Source organism: Notamacropus eugenii, chromosome 4 (genome assembly GCF_028372415.1).
Source record: "Notamacropus eugenii isolate mMacEug1 chromosome 4, mMacEug1.pri_v2, whole genome shotgun sequence".
NCBI lineage: Eukaryota > Metazoa > Chordata > Mammalia > Diprotodontia > Macropodidae > Notamacropus > Notamacropus eugenii.
In genome coordinates, this window is record NC_092875.1 from 418,113,947 (window position 1) to 418,127,421 (window position 13,475).

The 13,475-nt window shown below is 42.4% G+C and overlaps 1 protein-coding gene across 1 annotated transcript in view; it reads left to right on the forward strand.

Annotated features, from left to right (window-relative positions):
- Positions 1-8,611: 8,611 nt before the first annotated feature.
- Positions 8,612-13,475, forward strand: part of OXCT1 (3-oxoacid CoA-transferase 1) — a 174,835-nt gene continuing 169,971 nt past the window's right edge. The window contains exon 1 of the mRNA XM_072605736.1: positions 8,612-9,275. Coding sequence (XP_072461837.1) covers positions 9,183-9,275 — 93 coding nt within the window. The 5' untranslated portion in view covers positions 8,612-9,182. The remainder of the gene's footprint in view (positions 9,276-13,475) is intronic.

Sequence of the window (13,475 nt, forward strand, 5' to 3'; positions counted from 1 at the left end):
ACTTTTTCCGATCCTCTACTTTACTTTCTCTCTTGGACTTGGCCCTGACATGTTAATTTTTTTGGGGGTAGAATGCTAGGTCTGGAGACAGGAAGGCCTGAATTCAAATCTAACCTAGTTTTGTGACCCTGGGCAAGCCACTTAACCCCTCTCTGCCTCAGTTTCCTCAACCATAAAATGGGGATGATAATAGCACCTACCTCACAGAACTGTTGTAAGGATCAAGTGAAATAATATTTGTAAAGTGCTTAGCACATTGACTGGTACACAGTAGGTACTATATAAATGTTTATTCCCTTCCCTCCTTACAACAGTGTTGTTGGTAAGTTGTTTTTCAGTCGTGTCTTACTCTTTGTGACCCTATTTGGGGTTTTCTTGACAAAGATCCTGGAGTGGTTTGCTCTTTTCTTCCAGCTCATTTTATAAATGCTGAAGCAAACAGAAAAGCAACTTGCCCAGAGAAAGTGTTGGAGAGCAAATTTGAATTCAAATCCTCCTGACTCTAGGTCCAGTGCTCTATCCACTGCATCCACCTAGTGCCACTATCATGTTAATGATCCTCTAGTAGCAGTGGATAGTTTTAGGGCATTATTCCACTGTCCTGTACCTGGTGAATGCCTAATTAAAAATAGATTGGTCAATGAGGAAGAATATTATTGAAAATATTAAATAAAAATGGTGCCTGTTAAGAAAATTGTCACTAGCAAAGCAGTATGGAGACTGGTGCTTTATTCTGAGTAGTACTAAATTCTTGGACTAATTTTTGTCCCTGTCAACATATCTATCATTTCTTTTTTACTTTACTTACCTATCTACTTGATGGGGTTCAGACTCTGGGAGCCTCCTTGAGCTCCCTTTGAATCTTCCCACTTAATCTGGCCTTTCTTACTCAAATGTAATCTTCTCTTTTGTTCCGGCATTCTCAGGAAGCCCATGGGCTTTTTATTATCATTCTGCTCAGGACTCTGTTGCACCGCCCCCATCCTTGATCCCATCAAAACCCCATTTCCCCAGGCTGCCGACCACTCCCATCAAGACCTGTATCCATTCCCATATGGCCCCTATCAGGGTCTCTGGATCGCCCCACCTGCTTCTCACCCAAACCCTCCATTGTCTGATATCTCCTGATAGCCTCCAGCTGTTTCCAGCCTTTGACACTCCCTGGATTCCCTCCACGGAGTTCTCCTCAAGACCCTTCCTAAACCCCTCCTCCCAATCCCCTGGACTACCAGACCACCCCCCAGATCCCTCCTATAACTCTTTTCTGTATTTAAGTTCCATCTTGCCTCCATAAAGGCGCTCAGATTCAATCCAGCTCAGACTCTGTCTAGCTGGGATTCTACCTGGCCGGCTTGTGAATACAAGCATCACAAATGCTTAGGCTCCTTAAGAGGCAACCCAATTTGGCGAATCTTTAATAAACTTTGTTTTCTTTGGCTTTAAGAAGGCTTGAGTTGAATTCGAGCACAACCCAGACTGTCGGTATCTTGGGGTCCATGAGCACCCCTCAACCTCCTCAGTGATCTCTGCTGAAGCACTTTTCCCCCCTTTTTCCCCTGAACTTTACAAACACAAAAGTTAAGTGCAAAGTAAAGAAAGAAGATATTATGGAAGCTGCAAAACTATATTATGTAGAGCTTGCTTTAAGAAAAATATGTTATAAATATATAATAAATTCAACATACTTCTGTTGAATAGAGAGATGGGAGAGCTGGTTCAGATGTCAATGAATTCACTTAGACCTTCTCTGTAGCACTGGAAGATTTTATTGACACAAAAGCAGTGGGCCTGACATTTAGCAAGATGCTAAAATGTATGGAAATTTCGAGCTTTTAGTAATAAGTTCTCCAAATTGGATTAAGGATTTTACATATAAAATTCTATTGATAATTATAAAGAAAGTGAAATTGTCTTCTCATTTTAAAGTATCTGATCATTTTTAAAAGTTAGTTAATTTTAACATGTTTAATATGATTGTAAATGTATAGCCTATATCAGTTTGTACCATCTTGGGGAGGAGAGAGGGGAAGAAGAGGGAGAAAATTTAAAACTCAAAATCTTATAAAAGTGAGTGTTGAAAACTAAAACTAACTAAATGCAATTTTTTAAAAATGACAGTTCATTTTATTTAGACCCTCGGAAATTTTTTTTTAAGATTCTTATATCAGGTATTTATATTAGGTGGGGCAGCTAGGTGGTGCAATAGATAGAGCACCAGTGCAGGAGTCAGGAGGACCTGAGTTCAAATCTCACCTCAGACACTTGACCCTCACTAGCTGTTTGACCTTGGGAAAGTCACTTCACCCCAACTGCCTCATCCTGGATCATCTCCAGTCATCTTGATGAATATCTGGTCACTGGATTCAGATTGCTCTGGAGGAGAAGTGAGGCTGGTGACCTGCACAGCCCTCACTCAAAACAAAGTCAAGCTCAAGTCTTGTTATTTCTCTGATGGCATGATCTTCTTTGGCAATGAAGGGCAAACACACAAACAAAGGCACTGATATAGGAAAAGGACCAACCTTATATACACAGAAAGGATGCAATTTTTAGGGTTTCTAATGGGGGTTGGAGATTTAGGGACAGGATGAGGAAGATGGATGACACAAGATAAGGGAGACAGAGGAGACTTTGCAACAGGTTGGGGGAGACAAGGAATTTTATGGTCCAGGATAAGGGGGACGTTTTATGATGTGTTAAGATAAGAGAGATAGATTTTAGAGAGCCTTCAGGTTAGAAAATAAACCAGGGGTTTCCCAAAGTGAGCCCTAATATTATTTTTAACTCTTGGGGCTATGTTTGTATCCATATCCCTTCTTTCAAAGCTGTTTGGATTGTCTATTTTTCTTTTTTGAACTTCCTTTTATGTTTTATTAAATGCTTAAATGTCTCTCATTCTTTTTTTTATTAACACTATCACTAATAATAGCCAGCATTTACATTGCGCTCTAAAGTTTGAAGTGCTTTCATGCATATTATCTCATTTATTCCTCACAACAACCCTATGGAGTAGGTGTAATTATCCTTATTCTACATATATGGAAACTGAGTCAGAGGTTAAATGACTTGCCTAGGGTCACATAGCTAATAAGCATCTGAGGCAGTTAAATAAAGGCTTTCTGACTCCAAGTTTTGTACTCTATTTATTATACCACCTAACTGCCTCTTAACTAGTTTCTCTCTCTTTCTTAACCCTTCCCCTCAATGGTGGAAAAAAAACCCCCAAAACCACAATCCTGTTAACGTATGTAAAGTCAATTAAAAACATACACACATATCTGCCACGTCCAAAAATGCTTATCACATTCTGCACCTTGAATCTACTACTCCTTGGTGAGGGGCTAGGTGGCATGATTCATCACTGACCCTCTGGAATCTAAATTACTACATCCAACCAAAACATTTATCGATTATCTTTTATGTGAGTACTATATAAAAATGTGAACTTGCAAAACAAATACATTTGTGAGGTAATTATTTTTTTACAAAATAATTTCCGGGTTTGCAAAATGATTCATTGGAGAAATTGTTCTAATATCCTTGAAATATCCTCATTAGAGTCATAAAGCTGTTCTGCATATGACTTTTGAGGAATTAATCTATTGTGTAAAGTGAGACATGCTTTTATTCTTTGTTTCTGACCCACATGACAATTTGAAAATTTTTAACTTTGTTAAAAGTTACCATGTGCTTTCTGGTTGTGTTTTACAAACAGGTATTCAAAGGCTTGCTCCCAGACCTGTTATACTTAATGAACTGGGAAAATATCTAAGTCTACCAAAGAAAATGAAATGAGAAATGCAACTCCCTTGGAAGTAGCTTTCTCAGAGAAATGAATTTAATAAAAATAATAATTAGGATTTATATAACACTTTACAGTTTGTAAAGCCACCTTACAAATATTAACTTATTTTTCCTCACTGCAACCATGGGAAATAGGTACTATTGTTACCTTTATTTTGTAGATGAGGAAACTGAAGCAGACAGAAGTTAAGTGACTTCTTAGGGTATAAAAACAAGCACCCCAACATACACAGGAGGGTCTGCTATCACAGGTTCTTTGATCTGCTTTTCTGAAAAGGCAACTTTTGGGGGAGTCAGCAATCACTTTAATCAAACACCTAGTTCAGGGGAAAATGTCAGCACCCTGAACTTCAGAGAAAATACAGAGAAACAAAGATTAATCAGCAGACAGGACTTCCAACTGTCTGACATAAGCAATATATACATCACAGATCAACTGTGACAGATAATTGTCTGACCATACATACACAGATAACAGAAAGGGAAGCACCATCGTCTGGGTTTTCAAAGAGAGAGGGGCATCATCTGGCCAAACACTTCCAATCAATAAGTAAGTAAAACCTCACCTCAGAGCACTTATACACTTTTCAGACCCAGAGGACATCACAATCCTTGAGAACTTGTGTCTTATTAGAAAATTAACAGAGGGTGTAGGCTTGTCCTAATCAAGGTTCCCTTAATGGGCAGGCCCAACAACAGTGAGGAAGATCTTTAACTCATTAGCATTACATTAAGTCATGTAGCTGGTTGTCGTCCTTCATCCTGGAAGACGACCAAAATGACATCACGATGATAAAGTGAAATTTCAGTGTGTCTGACTGTAGCTGATCAGACCAGTACGAGCTCAGAATGCTCTACCACAGGTTGGGCACAGATAGTCTGTGTGAACATTTGGGGTGGATATCCCAAATTTGCGCATCCCGCATTTACTTTGTGCTGTCTCAATTCTGCTTTGTTCAAAGAGCACAGCACCCTTTCTGATGTGGGCACACCATGCTGAGTGGTCCTGTGCCAGTGTCTCCCATGTTGCACCATCAAATCCAAAGTTCTTGAGAGAGACCTTGAGAGTGTCCTTGTATCATTTCTTCTGGCCACCATGTGATCACCTGCCCCATGTGAGTTCTCCATAAAATAGTCTTTTTGGCAAGCATACATTTTGCATTAGGTCATGCGGCTGGGCAGTATCTGAGGCCACAGATTTGGACTCAGTTCTAATCTCTAGGTCTACAGTTCTATCCATTGTACCTCACAGAATTGGAAGAGAATATCTAGTCCAAGGCACAGTTCAGTTCAGTGGTTTTCAGTCATGTCCACTTCTTTGTGACCCCATTTAGGATTTTTGTGACAAAACTACTGGAGAGTTTTTGCCATTTCCTTCTCCAACTCATTTTACAGATGAGGAATTGAGGCTAACAGGGTTAAGTGATTAACCCACAGTCACACAGCTCCTAAGTGTCTGAGGCTGGATTTGAACTTATAATGAGTTTTCTTGATTACAAGTCCAGTGCTCTATCCACTTTTCTACCCAGCTGCCCCTAATTAGGGCTTAATAAATTATTACTGACTTGATTCATTGAAGGAGATAGATTTTACCAAATGCTTGACTGACTGAAGTTCATACTAAAGTACTGACGAGGTTGAGGGGTGGAGGGGCATCCCAAAATACCGACAGTCCGGGTCGTGCTCGAATGAATTCGACTCAAGCCTTCTTAAAGCCAAAGAAAACAAAGTTTATTAAAGATTCGCCAAATTGGGTTGCCTCTTAAGGAGCCTAAGCATTTGTGATGCTTGTATTCACAAGCGGGCCAGATAGAATCCCAGCTAGACAGAGTCTGAGCAGGATTGAATCTGAGCGCCTTTATGGAGGCAAGATGGAACTTAAATACAGAAAAGAGTTATAGGAGGGATCTGGTGGGTGGTCTGGTAGTCCAGGGTGATGGGAGGAGGGGTTTAGGAAAGGTCTTGAGGAAAAGTCCAAGGAGGGAATCCAAGGAGGGTCAAAGCCTGGAAACAACTGGAGGTTAGGGGGCACCTAGGTGGGAAGCAGGTGGGGCAACCCAGAGATCTTGATTGGGGCAGTATGTGGATGAATACACATCTTGATGGGAGTGGTCAGAGCCTGGGGAAACAGGGTTTTGATGGGATCAAGGGTTGGGGGGGGTGCAACAGAGTCCTGAGTAGAATGATAATGAAAAGCCCATGGGCTTCCTGAGACTGCCTGTAACTAATGAGAAGATTAGATTTCAGTAAGAAAGGCCAGATTAAGTGGGAAGATTCAAGGGGAGCTCAGGGAGGCTCCCAAAGTCTGAAAGTCTGAAGCCCATCAGTACAGCATATGTAATTATATCACTTTCTCAGATACAGGAGTACAGGTGCAGTAGAGGGAGCACTGTTAAGATCCTAGGGTCATAAATTTAGAGGTTGAAATCACTTCTTTCCCATTTTACAAATGAAAAATCTAAGACAGAGTATAGAATATAGGTAGTGTCAGAGGTAGGATTTGAACCCAGGCTCTCTGAATCCAGAACCATTACTCTTTCTGCTTTACCAAGCTGCCTTGAAAACTAAATATTATCCGGTGATTTATTAAGGCAAAACCTCGCAGCTGCCAATACATTCCAATGCATGAATCACAGTCACTAGAGGAGCTGAAAGTGGAAAATGTAACTATTTTAACCAAGAACAGTTGAAAAAGTGTGGGATTTGGAGTCAGAGAACCTGGGTTTAAATTTTGGCTCTGCCACTTACTATCTGTTTGGTCTTGGGCAAGTTACTGGACCTCTCTGGGCCTCGATTTCCTTACCTGTAATGTCAGAGGTGGGAACTAGATGCTTTTTATAGTCCTTTCCTAAGAATTTAGAATTTTAAGAGACAAAATCCTAACAATACCTGACATTTGTTTAGCATTCTTAAAAGGCTTTCTATGGACAATCTTTTTAAAGTTTAATGACAATTCTGTCAGGTAGGTACCTCAGGTGGATTAGAGTACTAGGCTTAAAATCAGAAAGTCCAAGGTCAAATTCAACCTCAGACACTTATTAACTTTGTGATTATGAGCAACTCTCTTAACCTGTAACTGTCTCACTTTCCTCAACTATAAAAAGGGGATAATAATAGCAACTACCTTGCAGGGTGGTTGTGAGGATTAAATGAGGTAATACTTGAAAAAGTGCAGTGCCTGGCATATAGTAGATACCATATAAATGCTTTTTATCTTCCTGTTTCCCTCAGATATTATCCCTAAATTACTGATGAGGAAACTGAGGTTAAGAGATTTTCCCATAAAAAGAATACTTTTTAAACTATTTTAATTTTTAAATTTTGCTTGTGTTTTCATCTGCTACATAGCTAATATGGAAATATGCTTTGCATGACTTCACATGTATAATTGATATCAAATAGCTTGCCTTCTCGAGGAGGGGGGAGGAGTGAGAGGGAGAAAGAAAATATGAAATTCAAAATTAAGAAAAAGAATGTTAAAAATTGCTTCTATGTGTAATTGGGAAAAATAAAATATTTAAATTTTTACATGTTGTTGGGAAATATTTAACCAAAAAAATACAAGCAATTAAAAATACCCCCCAAACTCATTATAGTATCCTATACATAGTATCTTCCTCCACTTCCCCCTTCTCCTCCCCCCTCCTCCTTGTCTTCCTCTTTCCTTGTTCATTTCATATTTAATCAGGTGAAGGGTAAGTAAGAAAGAAATAAGAGAGAGAATGCCTTAAAAAGGCAAAGGTCTCCCACTGCTTCTAGGGCCATCTCCAGTTGTCCTGATCTATAGCTGACCCACTGCACCCAGATGATTCTGGAGGAAAAGGTGAGGCTGGTGACTTTCCATAGCGTTCCCTCACTTAAATCTAAATGAGATCACACAGCAACAATACTATTGAGACACTATGAGGAAAAAGATGCTTTAATGGTGGTAGGCCTGTATGGGACACTTTTAGTTTCCCAACATTCCCTGAAAGCTTCAGGAAAGTGGCAGAAAATGGATACTGATAACTAAAGGTTCAGAGTATTTGGGAGGCAGCTTGGGGAGGAGGAAAGAGAAGTAAATTTAGAATTTCAGGATCTGGATTCAAATCCCAATTTTGTGACCTTGGGCAAAAATCATTTAACCTCTTTCTTTAGCTCTTTGTTTCCTTATCTGTTAATTGATAGGGATGGAGATAAAGACCTCTGAGGTCCAGATCTACATCTATGATCCCAGGGTGAGGACAGATAGTATAAAGCAGTATTTTTTTTTTCCTTCCCTAAAATTACCACTGAAGAGAACTGGAAAGCCAAGCTGTAGTTCAAGTCCAAGTTTGCAGAGAAATTTCCCAACAGGGTTCTAGTTTTAATGGAGGTCAGTCTCAGTCACTTTTGACCTTAATCTTGTCAAATTTATTGTTACAGCGGAGGTGTCAATTACACAGCTTGGTGACTGAGCGCACCACCTAACTGGGAAATGTTTAACTAACTAAATAGAAACACGACAGAAGATTGTTGTCAATAAGGGGTTTTCTCGGTCCAGAGACTAACCCCTGGATCCTTAGGTGAGGTTGAGTATCCCACCTACCCTCTATTTGAATTTGACCCCATAGTTATACCGTTAGGGAAGTAGAGGGAGGGACGAGTTAATTTTTTTTTTAATTTTAGGGAAAAAAGTATATTTTATATATGTACATATACACACATACATACATATATGTATACACACACATAGTTGTTACTAGTTTAAATCCAGCCCCCTGCAGGTAGGGAGGGTGAGGACCCCGCAGCTCCATCCTTAGGCTGCTCCACCGGTGTGCGGGGATCTGACCCAGGGAAAGCAGCCTCTTGGAAGAGGGGGTGGGATCTAGCAGGGAAACAAGATCTGCCAGAACAGTCTTCCAGGGTTCCGCGGTGGATGCTGCCACCGAATTCCCTGGCAAGCACTTATCTAATTTAATTACTTTGGCTGGGACTCTGACGCTTGCCAGGCTAACCCAGCAGCTTGGGTACCTGGCACCCCACCTCTCCTCCCCATCCCGGACCCCGGGAAGCTAAGTCAGCCGAGTTCTGTTCCACTCTCAAGCGCGGCGCAGCTCGGAAGCCCTCCCACCCTCACCTCCATTCTGGGGGGGCCTTTTGCCCCGCCCCTTCGGGCTCAGCCAGGGTGCCAGAGGGTTAAAGAGGACGTCCCGTCGTTGTGCCAAGGGTAGCGCTTCCAGCCCTCCCAGCAGACGCTCCTTCCTCTCCGAGGTGCCCCTCCCTGGGTGACCGCGGAGGCAGAGCGTTTCTCGGGAGCTGCTGTACAGGTGCCAGCTCCACTTTCGAAGGAGCCGTTGGACTCGGGCGCTCCTGCACGGGCTCCCTCTCATCCTTCCGGGCTTGTAACCATCCTGAAGATGGCGGCTTACAAACTCCTCTCCTCGGGGCTCAGACTCAGCATCTCCTACCCTGGAGCCAAGGGCATCCGGAGCGGACCCGCCTTAGCCAAGGTAAAGCGGTGTGAGGGGGCCCGAGGCGGCGAGTGCCGGAGTGGTTCCCCTGCTGTCCTCCCCTGGCCACCTTTCCATCCCGGAGATGGAACTTGGGGTGGCGGCGGGAGGACCCCGGCCCCATGTGTAGCGGCCGCGCTCTGACAACCTGCTTCCTCCACCCTTCTCTGTCCTGGTCCCGCACCAGGGCATGCAGCTGCTCTTGCGTGCCCAAGTGGATGGGCGCGCCTGGTGAGAGGACGGTGCCAGGGGAAGAGGTGGGGGCAGCCACCCAAGAGTGTGCGTATGTGTATGTGTGTGTGTGCGTGTGTGTGTGTGTGTGTGCCGTGTGTCCCTGTTCGGGGCAGCGACATAGATGGGACCAGGGCACGGGCACGGAGAGTGACTGTAGGTACCCGGGCTAGTTAGCCCGGGGACGGAAGCCTGAGCTGGGAGGCGGGTGGCGCGCTCTAGTTCCCCGCCTCGGAGGAGAAGTAGCTGAGCTGGGTTGGGATGTGGGTGGGAGGGGCGGGGTGTTGCCTGTGGGGCGTGCACTTAGAATACGCCTGGGAGGGGAAAGAGGGGGAGCCGCCGGAGGGAGGCTTAGGAGTGCCTTCATCTCCGTGCCGGGCTCTGGTGCCGGACCCGGCCGCTAACTAACGTGACGGTCTAGGCGGCGCTGGAGCCCGCGGCCAATGGCAGCCCTGGTTCTCGGCAGGGCGCCTTTCACTTTCGGAGACTTTTGGGGGATGGGGTGGGGTGGGGAGACGCCCTCCTGGAGCAGATATGTTCGGGTTCCGCTTTCCTCTTTTCCCATCCCTCCCATGCTCATCCAATGGGACCTTATTATTCTTGTCCAAGTTTTTTTTAGGGGTGGGGAGGAAGAGTTGTCCCAAACCGGTTCTGTTCAACACTTGGCTGATATCCTTCTTGTTTATAGGATTACTTAGAGGCGGCAGGAAGATCCCTGGCTCATTTCTAGGCTCCTCTGCCAGCCAGTTCCTGGCACCTGCTGCCCTTTTCCGTGCCCCACCCCGACTCTTCCTCCCTTCCCTCTCCCTCTTTCCCTCTCTCACCCTTACCTTCTTTCTCCCTACTTCTCCCTCACCTCTCTCCTCTCTCCCTTCTCTTGCCCCTTCCTCCGTTGCCCTTTTGCCCACCCCTCTGTCCCTCTTCTCTCTTTTCCCCCTCTTCTTTCTCCTTTCATCCCTCTCTCTCCCTCCAGAGTTCTCTTTCCGTCCCTCTCTCCCTCTCCTTCTAATGAGAAATCCACTTAGAGTTCCTTATGTCTGTCTCAAGGTTCACTTGACCTTAAATGACCAGACCTGGGACTTGCTTAGTAAATGAGATTTCATCTTCCTTAAAAGGAAAGTGGGAAGGGATGTGTCCAACAGGTGTCATGCACAGAACAGACTGTGATAGGTATTTGTTGTTAGGATCTTGGCCGGTGAAGTTAATGAATCTCTTTTAACGGAACTATGTTACCTTCTACACTAGGGTAACAACGACAGTGCTACTATTCTTTCTAGAGAATGTGTCTATTTCTGAACTGGACAGCTTCCAAGTTGATCCACTCCCGAGTGGATCATTAGGCATAAAACTTAGAACAGAAACTGAAGCAAACCAGGCAGGTACCTGGTACACACCAAGCATCAGATCGCCTGATGACTTAAAATTAGTAAAGAGTTCAATTTGAGGCAAAAATTGTGATTCTTTTCATTTCATCATCACAGAATTTTTATTATTACACATAGTGAATGTTGCTTGATAGCTGAAACAGTCCTTTCATAGAGAAGATAGATGCTGCCTCATTTAAGGTATTTTAGACTTTAAGGTATTTAAGGACATTTAAGGTATTTTGCGCTAACTTAGAAATGGTAGTGAAAAGACCACTGGCTTGGGGTCTGTGAGACCTGGGTTCTATCTAGTTCTGATTCTATCAATAATGAGTTGTGTGACTTTGGTCAGATCACTTTAACCCTTTATCCAAAATGAAATGGTTAGATATTATTAATGATGATGATAATGCATCACCTTTATTTAGCTCCTTATAACTTATGAAGGTCTTTAATAACCCTTGAAGTAGCTAGATAATAAAAGTCCTTTATAATTCTAAGTTCTGTAATCTACTGTGTAGGTTTTTTTTTTTTTTTTACTTGGTAAAATGACACTCCATTCCCCTGTCACTCTGTTTAAATTGGCTGTCGCCCATGACTGGAATGTTCTCCCCTACTTCTCTTACAAAATCCTTCCTACCTTCTAGCTTTAGTGCCTAGCACCCATCAGGTGCTTAAAAAGTGCTTAATTGATAATTAATTGCTAGCTTATGCTGGTAACATAACACCTAACACCTAATTAAATATTGTATAATTCTAGATGAAACAGTGGTGGACAGTTTATATTACAAATAGATTTTCTGCTCTTTGAGGTCAGGAAAATATCTTTTATATCTTCCTTTTCAGACACATAGTTCCTAATACATATCAGTTGCTCGATTTATGCAACATGTTTAATTTTTTAATTAAGCATCCTTTATTGATTTTTCATTGGCTCATAGAATTTATGAACGGATCTTGAAGATCATCCTTGTAGTCCAAACTTTTCATGGAGGAAACTCTCTCATGTCTCACTTTGCTTGCTGTAAAAGGAGAGGTTTCAAATAGATAACTTCTCAATTCTCTTCTGGGTCAAGATCTATGATCCTAAATCAAAGAACAGGGAGAACTGAAAATAGAGTTCATGATTGTGTCAGTCTTCCTCCCTTTTAAGTTTCTTTTTACAAGTATTTACCCCCTTCCTCACTGAAAATGTAAAAAGAAAAAGACCAACTCCATATCTGGCACATATGGCCACTATTTACAATTAACTAATGTGCACTATGGAGTAAAAGCTATTTAATCTTTTTTATGCCATAGATATCAAGCCATTCAGATATTCATTTGTTTCTATTTCCTATTCTTTTCTGAATATGTCTCTCCCCAACCAGCCATCTAGCAAGCCATCCCATGGAACAAAGAATTAAACATAAGAGGGGAAAAAACACTTCAACTGAGTCTGATAGTTTGCTGAAATTGTTGTGTTCGTCAAATTGCAAGAGGGAGTATATATTTACAGGTGTTTATCAGAATGCTAAATTCTTGAATGAAATATTTACTAGTAATTTCAGGGCTGAAATTCAAACCTTTTAGGACTTGGACAATTTCACGCTTGTGTTTGGTGCCTAATTTTTCCATCTCAATATAGGGTGTCAGAAGGTGTTACTTCTATCACTCCTTTTCTCCCACATTTTATAATGAAAACACAAGGGAAGAAGAAAAATATACAGACTCAGGATCACTGAATATTAGAAATGGATGTGACCTTAGAGCTCTCAGTACCCTTCTTTTATGGATGAGGGAACTCAGACTATGAGATATTAAATGACTTGTCCAAGGTCCCATATTCCCTTAAGTGGCAAAGTCTGTATAATGTTAATGAGATTTATGTTAATGAAAAGTCTTCTTCCCCCATTAATAATAGGCTTCACCTGGAGCCTATTAAGGGGAGCTTGATTAGGGGAGGCTTGTTTTGTAGGAAGCCCATATCTTTTGTTAATTAATGAGGCACTGGGTCAGAAGGATCATGGCCTCTGACTCTAAAAAGTGTATATATGTATACCCTGAGGTGAGGTTTTGCTTTGGGAGCCTACTCTTTGTAAGGAGGTTCATGTGCCAGATGAGACTCTGGGTAGCCATAAAGGAGCCCCCTGGCTTTGAAAACCCAGATGTTGGTACTTCTCTCTCTGGTAACTATGTATGTATGTAATGGTCAGACAACAGGCTCTGTCTGTTGATCTGTGATGTACGCACTGCTATTTGGCAGACAGTTAGAAGCCCTGTATATTTGTCTCTATTTCTCTGCTTGTATTTTCTCTGTTGGTGATTGTAGTTAAAGAACGTTGTTGACCTCTAAAAGGTTGCTTTCCTTTTAGAAAAACAGATCTAAGAACCTGTGCAGCAGGTCCTCCTACGTATGCCGCGGTGCTTGCTGCTACAGCCTGGGATTCAAAGCCAGGTCTTCTCATTCTGTTCCATTGTTCAGTCCATCACTTCACAGTCTGCAACTTATGCAAGACCATAATGAATCCTTTAGAATGGAGTGTGATTTCCTCTTGTCTCTTGTCTTGGTGATGTCCAAACAGCTGTGTGCATGTATCTAGCAGAGGCATCTAATTGTCCCTTG